Source organism: Hyperolius riggenbachi, chromosome 3, assembly GCF_040937935.1.
Source record: "Hyperolius riggenbachi isolate aHypRig1 chromosome 3, aHypRig1.pri, whole genome shotgun sequence".
Taxonomy (NCBI): domain Eukaryota; kingdom Metazoa; phylum Chordata; class Amphibia; order Anura; family Hyperoliidae; genus Hyperolius; species Hyperolius riggenbachi.
In genome coordinates, this window is record NC_090648.1 from 376,586,947 (window position 1) to 376,606,761 (window position 19,815).

The window sequence follows — 19,815 nt, forward strand, 5'->3', positions numbered from 1 at the left end:
GAGTTCTCTTCACAGGAAAGGCAATGGCTATAAGAAGATTGCAAAGATGTTAAACATACCAAGAGATACCATAGGAAGCGTCATTCGCAAATTCAAGGCAAAGGGCACTGTTGAAACGCTACCTGGTCGTGGCAGAAAGAAGATGCTGACTTCGACTGCTGTGCGCAACCTGAAGCGCAAAGTGGAGATAAGTCCCCATGTGAACTGAAAAAAGATTTGTCAGATACGGGTACTGAAGTTTCAGCTCAGACAATAAGGCGCGCACTGCGTAATGAAGGCCTCCATGCCAGAACTCCCAGGCGCACCTCCTTGCTGTCTCCAAAGAATAAGAAGAGTCAACTGCAGTATGCCAAAAGTCATGTGGACAAACCCCAGAAGTTTTGGGATAGTGTTCTGTGGACTGATGAAACAAAATTAGAACTGTTTGGGCCCATGGATCAACGCTATGTTTGGAGGAGGAAGAACAAGGCCTATGAAGAAAAGAACACCTTGCCTACTGTGAAGCACGGCGGGGGGGGGGGGGGGGGGGGGGGTCAATCATGCTTTGGGCTGTTTTGCTTCTGCAGGTACAGGGAAGCTTCAGCGTGTGCAAGGTACCATGAATTCTCTTCAGTACCAGGAGATATTGGATGAAAATGTGATGCAATCCGTCACAAACCTGAGGCTTAGGAGACGTTGGACCTTTCAACAGGACAATGATCCCAAGCATGCCTCCAAGTCCACTAGGCATGGTTGCAGATTAAAGGCTGGAACATTTTGGAGTGGCCATCGCAGTCACCAGACTTAAATCAGAGTAAGAACCTCTGGTGGGACTCAAAGAAAGCAGTTGCAGTGCGCAAGCCTAAGAATGTGACTGAACTGGATGGAGGCTTTTGCCCATGAAGAATGGCCTAAGATACCCGTAGATTGCTGCAAGACATTTGTGTCAAGCTATGCTTCACATTTAAAAGCTGTTATAACTGGAAAAGGATGTTGTACTAAGTATGAATGTCACTTGGGGGTTGAATAAAACTGATAATGATGTGAGCACAGAAAAGACATTTGTGGTTATTTCATTATAAATGTTATGTTATATTTGTCTGACTTACAAGTGCCTCTTTGATTTAATTGTCAACAAGATGACTGAAATGATCAAAATCAATGTCAAACTTGCCAAAACACTCAATTTCAGTGGGGGTTGAATAATTTTGAACACAACTGTATTTCCCCACAGCAGCAGCTCTGCAGTAGTTCGAGACCTTCCAGACAGCTAAAACAAGCATAAAGGTGCTTCTGCCCTGAATGACACAGTGCTGATGGTAAGAAAGAATGATAATCACCACTTTGGTTAAATGCCCAAAAAAGGATCTATTTTTACAGAACCTTCTTTTCTCAAACATCCAAAGATCTTTACCTTAGACAAAAGGATCACTGCTAATTGCAAGACTGTATTTAAAAACCTCAGTCAATTTAAGAACCAAGATGGATTTGAAGGCTTTATAAAACTCAAGCCATCTGACCCCAGGGATTTTTGCAATGGCTAGATGATCAATGGCTCGTCACTTCCTCAGCAGTAATCCCTTCCATCAAATTCACCATGGAAACATTAACATCCTCCAGCCCCAGGAGAAGAATACAGAAAACTTTTCATACTTTCCATCGTAAGATGACTTTCCCTCAATAGGTCAGCATAAACATTTCTCAAGACCCCTAACCTAAACCTTTTCAGGGATCGCGTATTAAATTTTCAGCTTTTACAGCCTGTTTACAGTTCTCGTAAGGATCTGTTGAACAGTACTTCATGTGATCCCTCTACAGCAGGGGTGTTCAAACTTTTTAGGCCAAGGGCCATATCGCAGTTCTTGGGAATGCTAGGGGGCCAAACTAGCGAAATTAAACACAATTTTGCTGATCGCTGTTAGGTACACTATGCTTGTGACATTTTGTCAAAAAAACATTTCCATGGTAAATACCGTATTTTTCGGAATATAAGACGCTCCGGCATATACGACACACCTAGTTTTAGAGGGAAAAAAATCAGGAAAAAACAATAAACTAAACCAAGGTGCGTCTTTGGTGCAGGGGCGTCTTATAGACCTATACCAGTGGTGGCTGGATGGTGTACTGGTTAAGGGCTCTGCCTCTGACACGGGAGACCAGGGTTCAAATCTTGGCTCTACCTGTTCAGTAAGCCAGTAATTCAGTAAGGAGTTCATTGGGCAAGACTCCCTAACACTGCTACTGCCTACTGAGTGCGCTCTAGTGGCTGCCTCGCAAGCGCTTTGAGTCCAACAGGAGAAAGGCGCTATAAAAATACTGCCATTATTATTATTATTACTCCCTCTAAAGTGTCTCTATCTAAGCTACACTGGCCAACTACACTTCACTAACTAACCCCTTCTGCCTTAACCAACTACACTTCACAAACTACCCTCTGCTGCCCCCACTAATTATACCACACTTCACTAACTAACCCTTGCTGCATCTCACGTGATCCTCCATCTGCAATAATCTGAGGCTGCCCGATCATGTAGGTTCAGGGTTTCTGCATCACGAAGCTGCCCACTCATCAAGGATCCAGCTGTCCAGTGTCCCATTATCCGCACTCCTCACCGCTGCAGTTTCGGTATATAGACTGCAGCCTTCCGGTGTACACGTGCCTCTGCCGACACCCTTCCTAGTTACAGCGTCATAGGCTCTTCCTGGTTACAGTGCACGCGACGTCAGGCGCACATGCGCTGCGAGTCCCACAGAAGAGGCACTGTAACCAGGAAGTGCCTATGACACTGTAACTAGGAAGAGTGTTGGCAGAGGCACGTGTACACTGGAAGGCTGCAGTCTATATACCGAGACTGCAGCAAAGAGGAGCGCAGTGGTTGGGACGCTAAAGAGCTAAATCCTTCGTGAGTGGGCAACCTTGTGATGCAGAAGACATGAACCTGGATGATCGGGCAGCCTCGGATTACTGCAGATGGAGGACAGGAGCTCGGTGGCAAAATCCAGTAAGTATATTCCGGGACCCAAAACCATACCTCTGGAATATAGGATGCAGCCGCTCCTCCCCCCCCCCCCCCCCCCCCCAGCAGTTTTGGGGAAGAAAAAGTGTGTCTTATATTCCGAGACATACGGTAACCATATACCGTATGCCGTTAGCACAGTGGCAGCTGCTAACCAGTGGCTGTTATTGCTGCTGGCCCCTGCATGCGGCACCACAGCTACGGCCTGTGGACCACGTAGAATTGAGACAAGATAAATAACATTTATATTGCTCTTTTTTCCTGGTGGACTCAAAGCGCCAGAGCTACAGCCACTAGGAAGTGCTCTATAGGCAGTAGCAGTGTTAAGGTGGCCACTAACAGTCCAATTTCTAGCGAAAAATCATTCAAGCGATCTGAAATTCTGATCGGATTGGTTGAATATAATCTCAGTTGATGGGCACAATCGATTATGGATGATTATAAAAATAGTCGTCCGATTGGATTTTTGTCATACCAAAATTTGGATTTTCTTGATTGGTTGTGATAGATAGGAAGCAAAGATTGGTTCGTTGATTAGTGGCCACCATTAAGGTGACCAATATGACCAATGTACCACAATACAATAAAATGATCCAATTTTACAGTAATTCGATAAAAACGATCGTGTCTCTCGAAAAATCGAAAGCTTTTTTTTCATTCGACTGAAAAATCTGATCGTATTTCCCGTTTTTTTCGATTTAAATCGATCCGGAATGCCAGATATTTCTCTTCAATTTCTACTAAAGATTGTATGGTGTGTGATGGATTGTTAATTTATTAATATACACACCCTAGCAATTTTCTCTGAGTCTCCAATCATTTTTATCATAATTGAGGAAAAAATTGTACATACGTGTGTGGTACATTGGTCATATTTTTGAAATGTTACAATCAGTCAGAAAAATTGATTGCAATTCTTAAATTGAACAGATATTTAAAAAATTGTATGGTGTGTGGCCACCTTAAGGGAGACTTGCCAAAGTATCCTACTAAATAGATGCTGGCCTACTAAACAGGAAGAACTGAGATTTGAACCCAGGTCTGCTGTAAGAAATAGTTCAGCAAGCTGCATTTTGCCCCTGGGCCAGACTATGGACATGCCTGCTCTACAGGGTCACAGAAATGTACCAGTCATACGGACACGGTTTAAGGCTTAAAACCTATGTATAATACTTTAAAACAATAAGTGAACCATGAGTCATTTGGAAGTGCTAAATGTGCGCATCAACCAAACCAGAATTTCTAGCCACACATTTAAGAAAAGTACAATCATAGTCCAGTCCATTTTTGAAAGCTCGCATGTTTATAATTCTAGCAGCAGTATTAAAATCACCATCAAAAAACACATAATGGGGTGTAAAAAATAAAAATAGCTTTCTCCTCTCCCATTTACTTTGGGGGCCAAAACATCATTTGATGTTTTGCTCCCTCACAGAAATTTCCAAGACTAGGGTACTTTCACACTGACATGTTGAGTTGCAATGGGCACAGTCTAGCACACTATAACGTGGTGCAATTCAAAGTCTATGAACAGTTCACATCTCTTATGTTGCTGTAGGATGCAACTGATTCTATCACAACAACACACATGTTGATGAGTACAATGTTTGTCAATCAAGGTTCACTCCAGTTTCCTCCCACATCCCAAAAACATACAGAGAAGTGGACTGACTCACCATAATTGGCCTTAGAGTATTCTAGGAACAGCAGAAACACTAGGGAATAGATTGTAAGCTTCTTTGAGAGTCAGTTATCGACACAACTATATCATCTGTTTAGCGCTGTGAAAAATGTCAGTCTCCTGCAAAAAATAAGACATCAGCATCAAACTTACTGAACAAAAATAAGGCCATGTAACAAGTACCATATCTACTGTATAAATACTTCCAGCATTGATGGTTTAATGGAGGGGAAACAGCCATTCTGAGAACCATTTAACTGTTTATTTTTTGACAGTCAGCTTCATCTTTATGCTGGGTACACACCATGTGTTTTCCCGCTCGATCCGCAGGTTGATCGAGATCGATTCGACTATTTCCGACATGCTCAATTTGGGCTTCGATCGTTCCTGACGTCGATTTGCATGTTAAGTATGCAAAATCGACGGCAGGAACGAGCGATAAAAATCGCCGGTAACAAACAAATCTTTAGTTACTTGGCGGGTGGATACAGTCGCCGCATGATGATTGTGAAAGATCTGACTTGTCAGATCTTCAGCAATGCCTGAGAACTCTCTGAAACCATTGTTTCCGCTGTTCACCTGCCTGTTGGATACCGCTCTACCACACGTGCTCATCTCTTTCCATCCCCCTCACCCCATAGCAACATGTGTTTTGTCAGCCCGAGGCTGATGATAGCGTCATGGCTGCTCTGTTGGTTGGCAGGGATCAGAATATGATCCTTTGGTTGACAGAGCTCGGGAGAACATCTTCAGGTAAGTATGGAGCTTTAAAATTGACATTTGTAATAGGGGTTGTAGTTGCAGAAGAGGTGGAAGAAGACAAGGGTGGATGAGACACAGCATAGTTCCAGGACATATGCCCAGGCTGGACATTCTCAACAAGAGAAGTTTTCATTTCCTCCCAAACTTCATTCCCATGTTCATTCAGGACTCCATACATTGGCTATATGGGTCTAAGTATAGATTATATCAAATCTGTTTAAATCCATAGTCACATTGTGCTTTCACACAAGATGTCTCCGTCACTTGCAGCACAAGAATGGAACTACAAAATATTCACTAGATGATACCGGGATCTGGTCAGATGTAGTACGTTTAATCCAGACATAGATGGCAATTGCTGGAGGTGTGGCGAGGCCAACGGTAACAATCCACATACTTGGTGGGCCTGCCGGTTCAGTACGAAATGCAAAAAAAAAACACGAAAAACCCCCACATTTTCAGGTTTATAATAATAGCGGCTCGACTCCTCATAATTAAACTATGAAAGTCGCAATCTACCTCATCCATCCATGAGCTGGTAAAACAAATACCATTAAAGTGAACATGAATTTGGATAAAGAACAGAAAATTGTGATATTTCTACACCCTTGGTACTCTGCCTTCTGTCATGCAAAATAAGGTTCTAATGAGTCTTCAAAACCAGCTAGTCTTCTTAATAAGGAAGTTCAGCTCTCTCCCCTTCTCTGTGTGGTAAGTGCCATCTTTACCTAGGAAAACCACACAGCAGAAATCTCCACTCAGAGATGCCAATCCTGCAATCTTCCTCTCCTATCTGAGAGCCCTGAGAAGTAAAAGTAAAATGGAGGATCAGCAGTGCAGCATTCTGCTTCCTGGGCCAGATTTTGCCATTGCAATATGGAATTCAGGAAACCAGATATTACTGTATACTTTTAGTTACAATTTTATACTGAAATTGATGATGCTGACTTTCAGATCAAAACATGCTATTTTTTTCTAGAATTTTTATTTGGAAAGGAAAAAAATAAATCACAGCATCATAACAAGTGTCTGCAGTAACAAACATTCTCATGATACAGATAAGGTTTCTGCAGAATATTTGACACTGCTGTAAAATCACAGTATTTCAGACACAATGGTCTCAATTCACCAGAGGAGAGTTAGTACGAGATAAAAGGTCGGTATTTTATCTCATGCGGTATTTTAACACTTTGGCCTGGTGCACACCAAAACCCGCTAGCAGATCCGCAAAATGCTAGCAGATTTTTAAACACTTTTTTTATTTTTATGAGGCGTTTTGTTAGCATTTTGCGGATTGCTGCTGCGGATTTCAGTGTACCATATTTCATATATTGTTACAGTAAAGCTGTTACTGAACAGCTTCTGTAACAAAATCGCCTGGCAAACCGCTCTGATCTGCCGTTTTTCAGAGCGGTTTGCGGTTTTCCTATACTTAACATTGAGGTAGAAACGCCTCCGCAATCCAAAAAATGCCTCACCCCGGGAGGATTCGTTTCTGCAAAACGCCTCCCGCTGTGGTGTGCACACCCCCATTGAAATACATTACCCTAGCGTATCCGCAGCCGCAAGCAGGTGCAAAAATGCTCAAAAAGCCGCTTGGTGTGCCCCAGCCCTTTGTGTGCAATTCACCACTGTGAGAGGATAGAAAGAGGAGTGTTCGGTAGCAGGCGATAATGGTGCCATATGGATGCGAAAACCGAGAGATAAACGGTCGATAGTTATGCGGTGTTAGTGATTTGCATGCAATACTTTGCCTCTCTGGATGCTGGAAGTAAAGGATTGTGGGTAGGAGCAGGAAGTTATTACCAGAATGTGACCGCAGAGGGTTTCGCTCCCTGTTTTTTGACCCTCTCCTTCCATTACAAATCCCTCCCTCCGTTCTGCATATTAAGCATACTAAGCAATATTAAGGATTTACAATATTAAGTGGATGGGTGAAATAGAGGAGGTATTTGAATACATTTTCACACTCCCTCCCGATGAAAAATGTATCCAGATTCCTCCTTCGTTTCACCCATCCACTTCAGTGTTCCCCCCAGGCTCTTTTAGGCAGGTGCTCCACCCGGCTAGTTTTGGTCACCACCCAGCTGTCATTGGCTCACCTCCTCCTATGTTGTAAGCAGGGTTGATCAAAGAAGCACTGGCCCTACAGTCTCATCTCGTCCCACCCGGCTACCATTTCATGCCACCCGGCTACCATTTCATGCCACCCAGCTGGGAAAAAATTCTGGGGAGAACACTGCACTTAATATTGTAAATGCTTAATATGCTTAATAATGTAAATGGGCTGCTCTCTGGTGCCTGAAATATGTACAGTATAAGCTGTGTGCTGCTAGTAAACTAGCTGCAGCAGTCGTGAGAAAAACCACATATCGCCAGGTACATTTAACCTCCTTAGCGGTATGGACGAGCTCAGCTCGTCCATTACCGCTGGAGGGCGCCGCTAAGGCCCCGCTGGGCCGATTTGCTTAATTTTTTTTTTTCAAACACGCAGCAAGCACTTTGCTTGCTGCGAGGTGTCTATTCTAATTGCCAGAATCGGAACTACGCGCTGGACGCCGTAGGGAGGGGGGCATCATGTAGCTAGCGCTAGGCTAGCTACATGATTTAAAAAAAGAAAAAACTGCTGCGCCGCCACCCTGGCACAGGTAATAGAATGCCAGGGTGGTTAAGTGATAAATAGATCTAAAATAACGAATGGTCACGCCCCCTTTTTTCCCTGGTGAATTGTGATTGTGAGTAAAAAATAACGAATAACTATCACCTATTTATTGCACATTTATTGCATGGATTTCTCTCTGTCGATATTTCACCCTATACTTCTGGAGAATTGCTATTTGGAGATATCACAGGAGGGAAATTACCTCCCATGAGATAAATAGGTCGGTAACCTCTGGTTAATTGAGGCCATAGAAACAAACCTAATAGTGCTTATGTATACTGGTGAATGGAAATACAAAAGGGCGCTAAGTCTAATTTCCACATCTACCTAACTGCTGACATCTTTGGTGAACACATTTTCCTTGTTTTTCACAAGGAGAACTAGAGAGACAAGTGGAAAAGCATGTTGGGAACACATGAAGAAAGGAGTAGAAAACAAAGAGATAAAGAAAGAAAAACAGGAGACCACAGATCCTAAAATGGGGTCCACCCACAACAGGGAGGATCTAGGCCTCAATTTATCAAGACTTATCGAATCAATTGCCGACATTTCGGTAAAATACCAAACTCGTTAAGTTGATTTCAGGATTCATCAGTTATCTACAGCTGTTAGCTAGCATTCGGTAATCATTCGGTAATGATGCAATAAAACGGAAGAAAGTGCAATTCATGAAAATGAAAGTGGCCGTGGTTTAGCGTTAAATTTAGTAATAGTTATCTCCTTCACTGCTCTGTCGTTATTCCTGTCAGATTATTGCTGACAGAGAAGATGGAGCCATTTGAAGTGGTTATGTATCAGCTGAAAGTGATTCAAAGGTGCAGAAGGGCAAGAATAAGGTCTAGAACTACATCAATTTGCAAGAGAATGGATTTATTTGCTATATACCAGGACATCAGCATTCCTCTTGAATCATCTTGTAAGAGAACACAGGCATTGCCAGGGTTAACTAAATTGCTAGCTGCACTACATTTTTTTTCAGAAAAGGCTCCTATCAAGCCGTAGCTGGCCAAATTGTGGGATTTTACCGAGCCACTTCCAGAATCCTGGTCCGGGTGTTAGCCCTATTCGGAATGTTGCTATGTGGTGTTCAAAGGACCGCCTTTTTACCCACAATTCCACAGGAATCTTATGCCCTTGTGTTAAATTACCGCTGTAAAATGGAAATATCAACACGTTACCGAATTGTTATCGAACTTACACCGAATGCGGAAAAACCTTGATGAATACTACTAGAAATTGATACACTTCAAATTTGGTAATTTAACGAACTAGAAAAAGTTATCGCAAAGACAATGATGAATCGAGGCCCTAGTCTCTATCAAGAGAAGGGGTATGCACCTGTACACAGATAATTACAGCATGTCTAATATCCTCACCCTACGTTGGCAATGATGGCTTTGTACTCATCCACACCCTGAAATTTGATCCACCCCACCCACTTTCCAGACCTGTCCAGTTGGAGAGCAATTTGCTCCTCCTTGTCTTTAATAATCAGGAATCTGAGTAAGCACTCTTTGAAGAGAACCCGAGATGGATTATTTAAATCTTAATAGGACCCAGAGGCATGTTATGTGCATAATGACATGCCACTGTGTCATTATATCGCCCAGACCCCCCCCCGCAATCTGCTGTCTCCTCTAAAAAGATCAACAGGCTAGCGACAATCTGCTTGTCGCTAGCCTGCTTTGTTTACATGGGGCTTGTCATTAGCCTCCTCCACATCGCTGCCTCTATACAAACCCCCCCCCCCCCCCCCACTAGCTTCCTCCAATCTAGGGGACAGCAAAGCTCGGGGGGGGGGGGAGGGGGGGTGGCTGCGCCGATATTACAACACAGAGTCATGTCATTATGCACATGACATGCCTCTGGGTCCTATTAAGATTTTAATAATCCACCTCGGGTTTTCTTTAAGGGTAGGTGAATCTGGATGTCTCCATTTAGCTGGGTTTATGCTTTTGGCTGCAATCAGCGATTGGAGAGTGACAGATTTCTTATATAGAATTGAAAAGTGTGTATAGAAGCACTACAAGGGGTGCTAATTCACAGAAGGGGACACAATTTTCTTTATATAAAAAATAACTAACAAAATTGAGTCAAGCTGGGATAAAACCACATCAAGTTGGACAAGGTACCCCTGTGGCCACAACCCCTCCAACACCCATCCTCCACCACTGCTATTGTCACCAAATTTTGGTACGTAGATGCCTTGTGGGAACATGCCAAAAAATAAACTTTTATAAAAGGAGTTTGAACTGTTTGCAAAAATCTGTTTTCAAGTTTTGGAAGAAAAATGCATTTTTAAACCCAACAGTAGGACTGCATCTATCTTCCCCAGCAACTAGGAATGAGGCACTGCTGCCATTTCCAATGCATCTACTGGCAGTGCTACATACTAACATGCATCCCAACTGCTGTCTATGGAAGCGTGGACTGCAACAGAAACACTGTAAGCATATACAGCAGTGCTGATAGAGCTGGTCACACTAGGTCAGTAAATATATGGTACTTATCCGTTAGCCGGGCGCATCCGGCAGGTGGCGCTGTTGTTGCTAATTTCAATCACAAAACTGTGAATGTAAACGCCGGATGCGCCCGGCTAAACTGTATGTAATGCGCCCGGCTAACTGAATGTAAACGCTGTAGGTGGTAACAATATGTATATTAAAGAAGAGAGTTAATTAAATGACAAATAAGCCGGCGGCAATGTGACAGATCAAGCCGCCGGCTTGCTTCGTGTCTCGCTCTCCTCCCCCCTTGCCCTCTCTCGTATAGAGCCCTGGGGGGGGGGCATGCGTGAACCCCCCCCCCCCCCAGAGTCGTTCGTCACGGCAGGGAATCCTGCTTGTTTTATTGCGACGAAAGACTCTGGGGGGGACACGAGTCCCCTCCCCAGGGCTGTATACGAGAGAGGACAAGGGGGGAGGAGAGCGAGACACGAAGCAAGCTGGCGGCTTGATCTGTCACATTGCCGCCGGCTTATTTGTCATTTAATTAACTCTCTTCTTTAATATACATATTAAAGAAATGAACAGCGCTACTTAAAAACAGATGAATGCTTACCTGCAAAAAAGTGCAGACCCCACTCATGGGATACAAATACACAATGAGCACACATACAACCTGTCTACCACTTGGAGGATGTTAGTTTCCACTAACAAGCTTGCATGCAATTTGTTAGGTACTCGTCCCTCCCACTGTCGAAGAAGTCTTTCCTCCATGGGAGGGGACCTAACACTAACTAAATCCTACCTATGCATATGCATAGCCTGGGCGCGCTACCAGTAAAATTAAGAATTGCGCAGAAAAAGTGGGATCAGCGCATCACCAGGCCGCCTCTGAATGGCCTCAGCTCAGAGATGCGCTGAGCCCCCCCAGAGACTACAAACGCACCTTGAACCCAAACAGAGGCTCTGCATATACACCAAAGAAAAACTAACAAGTGGGAGCGTAATGAAAAAACAGAGGCGCCAACAGGATAAAAAATGATGCCAATTAAAACCAAATAAAATGTGGGTGGCACTGGTGGATATGCCTCCCCCACAAAAATAACCACCACAATATATGGTAATCGTTATAAATTTTAATCAATTTCAAACTCCCAACAACAATTAATCTGCAACGCGTTTCACGGGACACAAGCCCGCTTCCTCAGGCAAAACACATAAAAGCAGGAGCAACCATAAGTCCACGGGATCCTCTGCTTGTCAATCGTGTCATACGCCATGCACTTCCTCCTTCAGTCGTGGAGCATGGCCAACACTGGGTGAAGTGTTGGCCATGCTCCACGACTGAAGGAGGAAGTGCATGGCATATGACACGATTGACAAGCAGAGGATCCCGTGGACTTATGGTTGCTCCTGCTTTTATGTGTTTTGCCTGAGGAAGCGGGCTTGTGTCCCGTGAAACGCGTTGCAGATTAATTGTTGTTGGGAGTTTGAAATTGATTAAAATTTATAACGATTACCATATATTGTGGTGGTTATTTTTGTGGGGGAGGCATATCCACCAGTGCCACCCACATTTTATTTGGTTTTAATTGGCATCATTTTTTATCCTGTTGGCGCCTCTGTTTTTTCATTACATGATACATCCACTTGGTGGATAGGTGTGGACACCTTTTTTCTTCTACACAGAGAGCGACTTTTTAGCCTGAGCGGGGACAGGCCTAATCTCCCCGACCGTGCTACAAGTGGTTGCCTGAACGTGGCAACCCACACTTGTGAGTATAATTCTTTTACTCTAACCATTTGACGTCCATTGTGTTACAATATCACACTATCGGGGGCTCTCGATTGTTCTTTTCTTCTCTTCCTAACAAGTGGGAGCAGCTGACCAGAATTAAATCAAACATAGCAAAGAAATGAACAGCGCTACTTAAAAACAGATGAATGCTTACCTGCAAAAAAGTGCAGACCCCACTCATGGGATACAAATACACAATGAGCACACATACAACCTGTCTACCACTTGGAGGATGTTAGTTTCCAATAACAAGCTTGCATGCAATTTGTTAGGTACTCGTCCCTCCCACTGTCGAAGAAGTCTTTCCTCCATGGGAGGGGACCTAACACTAACTAAATCCTACCTATGCATATGCATAGCCTGGGTGTGTGCTCATTGTGCATACATAGACAGGTTGTATGTGTGCTCATTGTGTATTTGTATCCCATGAGTGGGGTCTGCACTTTTTTGCAGGTAAGCATTCATCTGTTTTTAAGTAGCGCTGTTCATTTCTTTGCTATGTTTGATTTAATTCTGGTCAGCTGCTCCCACTTGTTAGTTTTTCTTTGGTGTATATGCAGAGCCTCTGTTTGGGTTCAAGGTGCGTTTGTAGTCTCTGGGGGGGCTCAGCGCATCTCTGAGCTGAGGCCATTCAGAGGCGGCCTGGTGATGCGCTGATCCCACTTTTTCTGCGCAATTCTTAATATACATATTGTTACCACCTACGGCGTTTACATTCAGTTAGCCGGGCGCATTACATACAGTTTAGCCGGGCGCATCCGGCGTTTACATTCACAGTTTTGTGATTGAAATTAGCAACAACAGCGCCACCTGCCGGATGCGCCCGGCTAACGGATAAGTACCAAATATATTATACGCTATGGGCTTGTTGGTTTCTGGATGTGAGCCTGGCTTCAGAAGAGATGATCTGCATATTTGGGAGTGATGCATTGTGGAAACTACAGTTGCTGACTTAAAGGGAACCTAAGTGAGCAGGATATGGATTTTTCCTTTAAAAAAAAATACCAGTTGCCTGACTCTCCTGCTGATCCTGTGTCTCTAATACTTTTAGCCACAGCCCCTCAACAAGCATGCAGATCAGGTGCTCTGACTGAAGTCAGACTGGAGTCAGGTGCTCTGTCTGAAGTCAGACTGGATTAGCTGCATGCTTGTTTCAGGTGTGTTATTTAGCCACTACTGCAGCTAAAGAGGTCAGCAGGAGAGTCAGGCAACTGGTATTGTTTAAAAGGAAAGGAAACTTTTATATCCCTCTCAGTTTAGGTTCCCTTTAAAGTTGAATTGTTGCAAATACCTTCTGTTTTAAGAAGGCAAATTACACTCAGTGTTAGCTCACTTATGTTCTACTTTGATCCCCGGTATGGCAGAACATTAGGAAATCAGGCCCACAGGGATATAAGTTGGTGTGCTTATCGCTAAATTACTATCTATTCAAGATTCCTACAGACAGCAAGGCAGATTATCAAAACCAGTGCAAGACAAAATGTAAAACTGGGATAAAAGAGTGCAAGAAATAAGACTCCTTGACCTGAACATCTGCTTCATTTTATCTCCAATTTTCCTTGCATTTATTTTGCTAAATCCTCCCCTGTATGTGGTTGCCGCAGACATGCTCAAAGACATCATACATAATCGCCTGAATACTTACGTGCTAAAACACCCAATTCTGATTGCCAGTTATCCTTAGGCCTCTTTTACATGGGCAGTTGATAGGCAAACTCTAACAACTACTTGCTGCTGCCTGGCAACTGCTCATTGCTGCCTGGTAACTGCTTGCTGAGCACACAGTTCAACTGTCTGTGGAAGAGAGGCCTTATTTGGTGCCTGCAATACCACATTTTGCCAGAGAGAGGTAGTATGGCTTCATAAACCAGACAGTTCTGTAGATAGTAAAATATCTTCAATGCACCACTAGATCCCCAGGCTGCTGTTATTTGGATTGACCAGGGGCTTGTTTATGAACAGGGACTATGGAATTTACTAAATGCTCAGCAACATAACATTTACCTTACTGGTAAAGCACATACACATATAGTGTGTAAGCTATGCTAGCCAACTAATTCTTATCTTAAAGAAAAGACTAACTTAAACCTATGTAAATACTACAGTATTATACAGTATGGTACTTTACATTAGCAATATGTATATATTTACACACTAGTACTAGTGTTTGATGTTGCTGTGGTATAAGGTATGAACTGTTGTATTGTTACTCAATGTTGTCTACACTGCAGAAGCATTTATTTGCTTTATTTAGTGCCAACATCGATTGTTGCACTGTACACATACCAGTATACAGAACTGTACACACAGTAAGGGAAATAGAGATCATATACACAAAAGTTCAAGTAGTGAATGAGAATACAAGTATGTAAACAGTATTACTGTATACAAATGTATGTAGAGTGCATTATCTATGGCAGGGGCGGACTGACAACTCATGGGGCCCCCGGGCAATAGGAGATTTTGGGGCCCCCATACCAGTGTTTCCCACCTTTCACGCTATATTTTTACAGACTAAAATATAATAATTTACTGACAACAGTAAATATGTTATATCTCATACTGATAAAAACCCCTGTGCCAAAAAATGGGTGTGGTCACGCAACAGAATATGGGTGGGGCAAAATATACATGACCTTAGCAGTGGTGTAAAAGGTCTGCCGGGGAAGTTTGAACTCTGCCATTATTATTATTATTATTTAGTATTTATATAGCGCCGACATATTACGCAGCGCTGTACAGTGTATATAGATATATATCTTGTCACTAACTGTCCCTCAAAGGAGCTCACAATCTAATCCCTACCATTGCCATATGTCTAGTGTAAGTACTGTAGTCTAGGGCCAATTTTAGAGGGAGCCAATTAACTTATCTGTATGTTTTTGGAATGTGGGAGGAAACCGGAGTGCCCGGAGAAAACCCACGCAGACACGGAGAGAACATACAAACTCTTTGCAGATAGTGCCCTGGCTGGGATTCGAACCATAGTGTTTCCCCGCAAAATACATGTAATCTGACAGCATTTCACCAAAAATCCATGCAATACGGCAGAGGTTCTTCCAAAATACAGATAATATGGCAGTCGTTCCCCCAAAATAGACATTATCTGGCAGCAGCGGTTCCCCCAAATACACATAATTTGGCAGCGGCTCCCCAAAATATGCATAATCTGGCAGCGGATCACCGAAAATACATGTAGCAGCAGTGGTTTCCCCAAAATACAGAGAATCTGGAAGCAGCAGTTCCCCCATTATACACAATCTGGCAGAGGTTCCCCAAAAATACACATAATCTGGCAGCTGTTTCTGAAAATACACTTAATCTGGCAGCAGCAGTTCCCCAAAAATAGTTAATCTGGCAGCAGTTCCCCCAAAATAGGTGCCCCCAGTATAGGTAACCAGGTCAAAAGGTATCCCCAGTGGAAGTAACCAGGTCTATAGGTTTTCCCAGTGCAGGTATCCAGGTCTATAGGTGTCCCCAGTATAAGTAGCCTAGTCTACAGGTGTCCCCAGAATAGATAACCAGGTCTATAGATGTCCCCATTTAAGATAGCCAGGTCTATAGATGTCCCCAGTTAAGATAGCCAGGTCTATAGGTGTCCCCAGTATAGGTAGCCAGGTCTACAGGTGTCTCCAGAATAGGTAGCCAGGCCTATAGGTGTCCCCAGTACAGATAGCCAGGTCTATAGGTGTCCCCAGTACAGATAGCCAGGTCTATAGGTGTCTCCTGTATAGATAGCCAGGTCTTTAGGTGTCCCCAGTATATGTAGCCAGGTGTATAGGTGTCCACAGTATAGCCAGGTCTATAGGTGCCCCCAGTATATACAGCCAGGTCTATAGGTGCCCCCAGTATATGTAGTCAGGTGTATAAGTGCCCCCAGTATATGCAGCCAGGTGTATAGGTGTCCCCAGTATAGCCAGGTCTACAGGTACCCCCAGTATATGTAGCTAGGTCTATAAGTGCCCCCAGTATATGTAGTCAGGTGTATTAGTGCCCCAGTATATGCAGCCAGGAGTATAGGTCTCCCTAGTATATGCAACCAGGTGTATAGGTCCCCCCAGTATAGCCAGGTCTATAGGTGCCCTCAGTATATGTAGCTAGGTCTATAAGTGCCCCCAGTATATGCAGCCAGGTGTATAGGTCTCCCCAGTATATGCAGCCAGGTCTAAAGGTGCCCCCAGTATATGTAGCTAGGTCTATAAGTGCCCCCAGTATATGTAGTCAGGTGTATAAGTGCCCCCAGTATATGCAGCCAGGTGTATAGGTCTCCCCAGTATATGCAGCCAGGTGTATAGGTCTCCCCGGTATAGCCAGGCGTATAGGTGCCCCCGGTATATGCAGCCAGGCTTGTAGTGTCTCCAGGAGGGGAGACAGCCAGTGAAGGAGGGCGATTTGCATAGCAGCGGAGAAGGGGGGAAGTCCCCCCTCCTTCTCTCACCTTGGGGCCCCCCTTCCTGGCTCTCCCCTCCAGAATCGGTAAAGTGTCGGCGCAGCGGGTAGCGGCTGACAGCGGGCGGAGACTAAGGCACATCAGCGTTCCCTTCCTGGATCCGCCTGATCGGATCCGGACTGTATACTGTACAAACGGAACATAGCATAGCAATGCAAAGGCTATGCGGACGTTCACATGCGTACGTTCCGTACAGTACGGAGCCGGACCGGATCCGGACACTTTTCCAACATGCGCTATTTTTTGGTCCGGCTCATCCGGCCCACGCACCCGGACCGGAGCCTGACTGCACCATCCGGATATAGAAAACCAATGGGAAACGGAAGCACAGAACACACTGGAGACAACACCGGACGTTCTACCCCACTTCCTATGCGTATCATAGCGGCCATTTTGGATAGGGACACATGGGCCCAGCATATCTGGAGTGGAGCAGCAGTGACACACGTGCTGGAGCTGTTTTGGTAGTATGAAGCAATCAATATCCGCACAATGTTTCCAAAAATCCAAAAGTTATTTATTCAGGACGTATCCCAATCATATAAAACGAGTATCTAGACTGACATGTTTCGAACCATCCTGGTTCTTAATCATAGCCAATGGCTATGATTAAGAACCAGGATGGTTCGAAACATGTCAGTCTAGATACTCGTTTTATATGATTGGGATACGTCCTGAATAAATAACTTTTGGATTTTTGGAAACATTGTGCGGATATTGATTGCTTCATACAGTGTTCCGGGCTAGGCAGCCCTTTTTCTCCAGCACTGTTTTCCATTCTGTGAGTAGAGCGGTACTTTTTCTGCTTTTCCTGTTTTGGTAGTATGTCGGAGGTGGAGGTGAGGCCTACAGTGGAGGACCTGATTCTACAGGTGCACCTTCTGCAGACCCCAACAAATTTTAAGGTATTTTTTTTTCCCCACGGATCCGGATGGCAGCCTGAAGCAGTCCTGATGCAAACGGACCGGATCGTAACCGTACGGTTCCAATCCGGATCAGGTCCTGATACGATCCGGATCCGGTCCGTTTGCATGCCAAAACGCAAGTGTGAACGGGGCCTTACCGCTGTTCAGCCACCGGAGGTGGCACACAGATCAGCGCTCCCTCCGGTGGCTGAACAGCGGTAAATCTCCGCCCGCTGTCAGCTGCTGCGCCGACACTTTACCGATTCTGGAGGGGAGAGCCAGGAAGGGGGGCCCCAAGGGGAGAGAAAGGGAAATCTGCCAATGGCAACTACAGTGTTAGAGGTGCAAGAAGGGGATGGGGAACAGTTTGTTAAAGGGAGGGTTCACGGAGTTAGTTAAAAAAATAAAAATACTAATCCACTTACCTGGGGTTACCTCCAGTCCATGGCAGGCAGGACGTGCCCTCAACGCCGCTGCGGAGGCTCACGGTTTTCTCCAGTGGCTCACCCGACCTGGCTAGGCCGGCTTCCAGGTCGGGCTCTTGTGCGCTCCAACGTGCATCTCACATGGTCGCGCTTAGGTGCACGCGAAAGGTCGCTAAACACATTTAAATACGTATTTAGCGTGCGAATGGTGCGACGTTTTGCGCGCATAAAGTCTTGCGCACAAAACTTTGCACGCGATGCGCTTCACGCACAAATTAGCCTGTGAAAAGCTCTTTTAGGCATGCTAAGGGGCTTTTCACAGGCGTGCTAACACTTAGCACCCTTTTGTGAATCAAGCCCATAGTGTTCTATTTTTTATCTACAATATTCCTGTTGTACCACTAACTACAATATTCACACCTATATCCTTTTTGAGGATTTTCCAAGCCCTGTTGAACTTATTGAGAATGTTCTCCAACACTCAAATAGCCAACACTTGTAGACATACTTAGATGACTTTTGGCAGACCCCAAAATGCTGCTCACAGGTCCTAGGTGCCTCCTGGGAATCAGCTCACTGGGAGGGCCTTTGATGACCTTCCTAATAATCGTCAATTCCAGGCGCGATCGATCAAATTCGATTAGATCAATTAAATCCTCGTGTCCAATCGGGATTGGATCAATTGTGTGATCGATTTTGGCTAGTTTTCAATGCAAATCGATCACACAATTGATTGAATTCCGATCGGATTTAATCAACCTAATCAAATTCAATTGATCGCGCCTAGAATTGAATGGTGTAGAGGGGGCTTTAGATCAGATAAATAGTTGACACCGTCCCAATTTTGATTGGTTACCTGCCTACCACAACTCAGTATTAGATCAGATCTCAACTTACATAAGATAAGCCTCTAATGTTTGCATTGCTGCCGCTGCTATCTTGCACTGTGAAGCTGTGGAGTTGTTGATCATGTAGTGCGACAACCTGCTCAGTAAGATGTTACCATAGCTAATCTCTAATTTGTAAGAACTGTTGTATAGTGTGTAAGAATGCAAATCTTGGAAATTACTCTGTTCACAGACTTTGTTCTGACATTTTACATTGAAGTCAATTGCGCTGGCATCTGCGGTTAATTGCAAAGCCTCTTTGCAAACCCATTTCGAAAAGACCATGTAGTTTGAACGTTCCATAGGAAAAATGGTTTTTAAACTCGTTAAATTTTTCTGCTGTACACTTTACATCATGATGTCCCCCATGCCAAGTTTCTTTAACCCCTTGTCTCCCATGCAGGCTGGTATGGCAGAATTTGGAACCCATTCCAGCCCGCTTGGTCCATGTTTGGGGGTGGGGGGGGGGTTTAAGTCTGAAAAAAGAGGGGCAACAGAGCCTCCACATCTCCTCAAAGCCCTTGTCCAATCCATGGACAAGGGCCTGTTCTCCACTTCTGGTGCCCAGGAGACGATGGGAGCCCTGGGGGTGGGGGTTCGTGGTGGAATCTGGGAGTCTTTAACAAGAGTACAGCTGGGGAAAGAGGTGCCCAGGAGTGATAAAAAAAAATAAAATAAAAAAAAAAACATGAAAGTCTTGAAAAAGAGAGATGGCTTACCTCGGAGATGACACAATAGTCAAGTGTAAAGGAGGCAAAAAGTGTAAGCAGGAAATTTTATTTGCACTACTACAATGCATTTCATG

The 19,815-nt window shown here is 44.3% G+C and overlaps 1 protein-coding gene across 3 annotated transcripts in view; it reads right to left on the reverse strand.

The window, feature by feature from the left end:
- Positions 1–19,815, reverse strand: part of WNT5B (Wnt family member 5B) — a 314,129-nt gene that overhangs the window by 167,712 nt on the left and 126,602 nt on the right. The window contains exons 1-2 of one of the 3 annotated variants that reach the window (XM_068277239.1): positions 13,989–14,076; positions 4,673–4,797 (exon numbers count right to left, since the gene is read on the reverse strand). The exons of 1 other annotated variant lie outside the window; for it this stretch is intronic. In XM_068277239.1, the coding sequence (XP_068133340.1) occupies positions 4,673–4,675 (3 nt within the window). In that variant the 5' untranslated portion in view covers positions 4,676–4,797; positions 13,989–14,076. Of the gene's footprint in view, positions 1–4,672; positions 4,798–13,988; positions 14,077–19,815 lie in introns of those variants that run through there. One more of the 3 variants, XM_068277238.1, reaches the window with a different exon arrangement.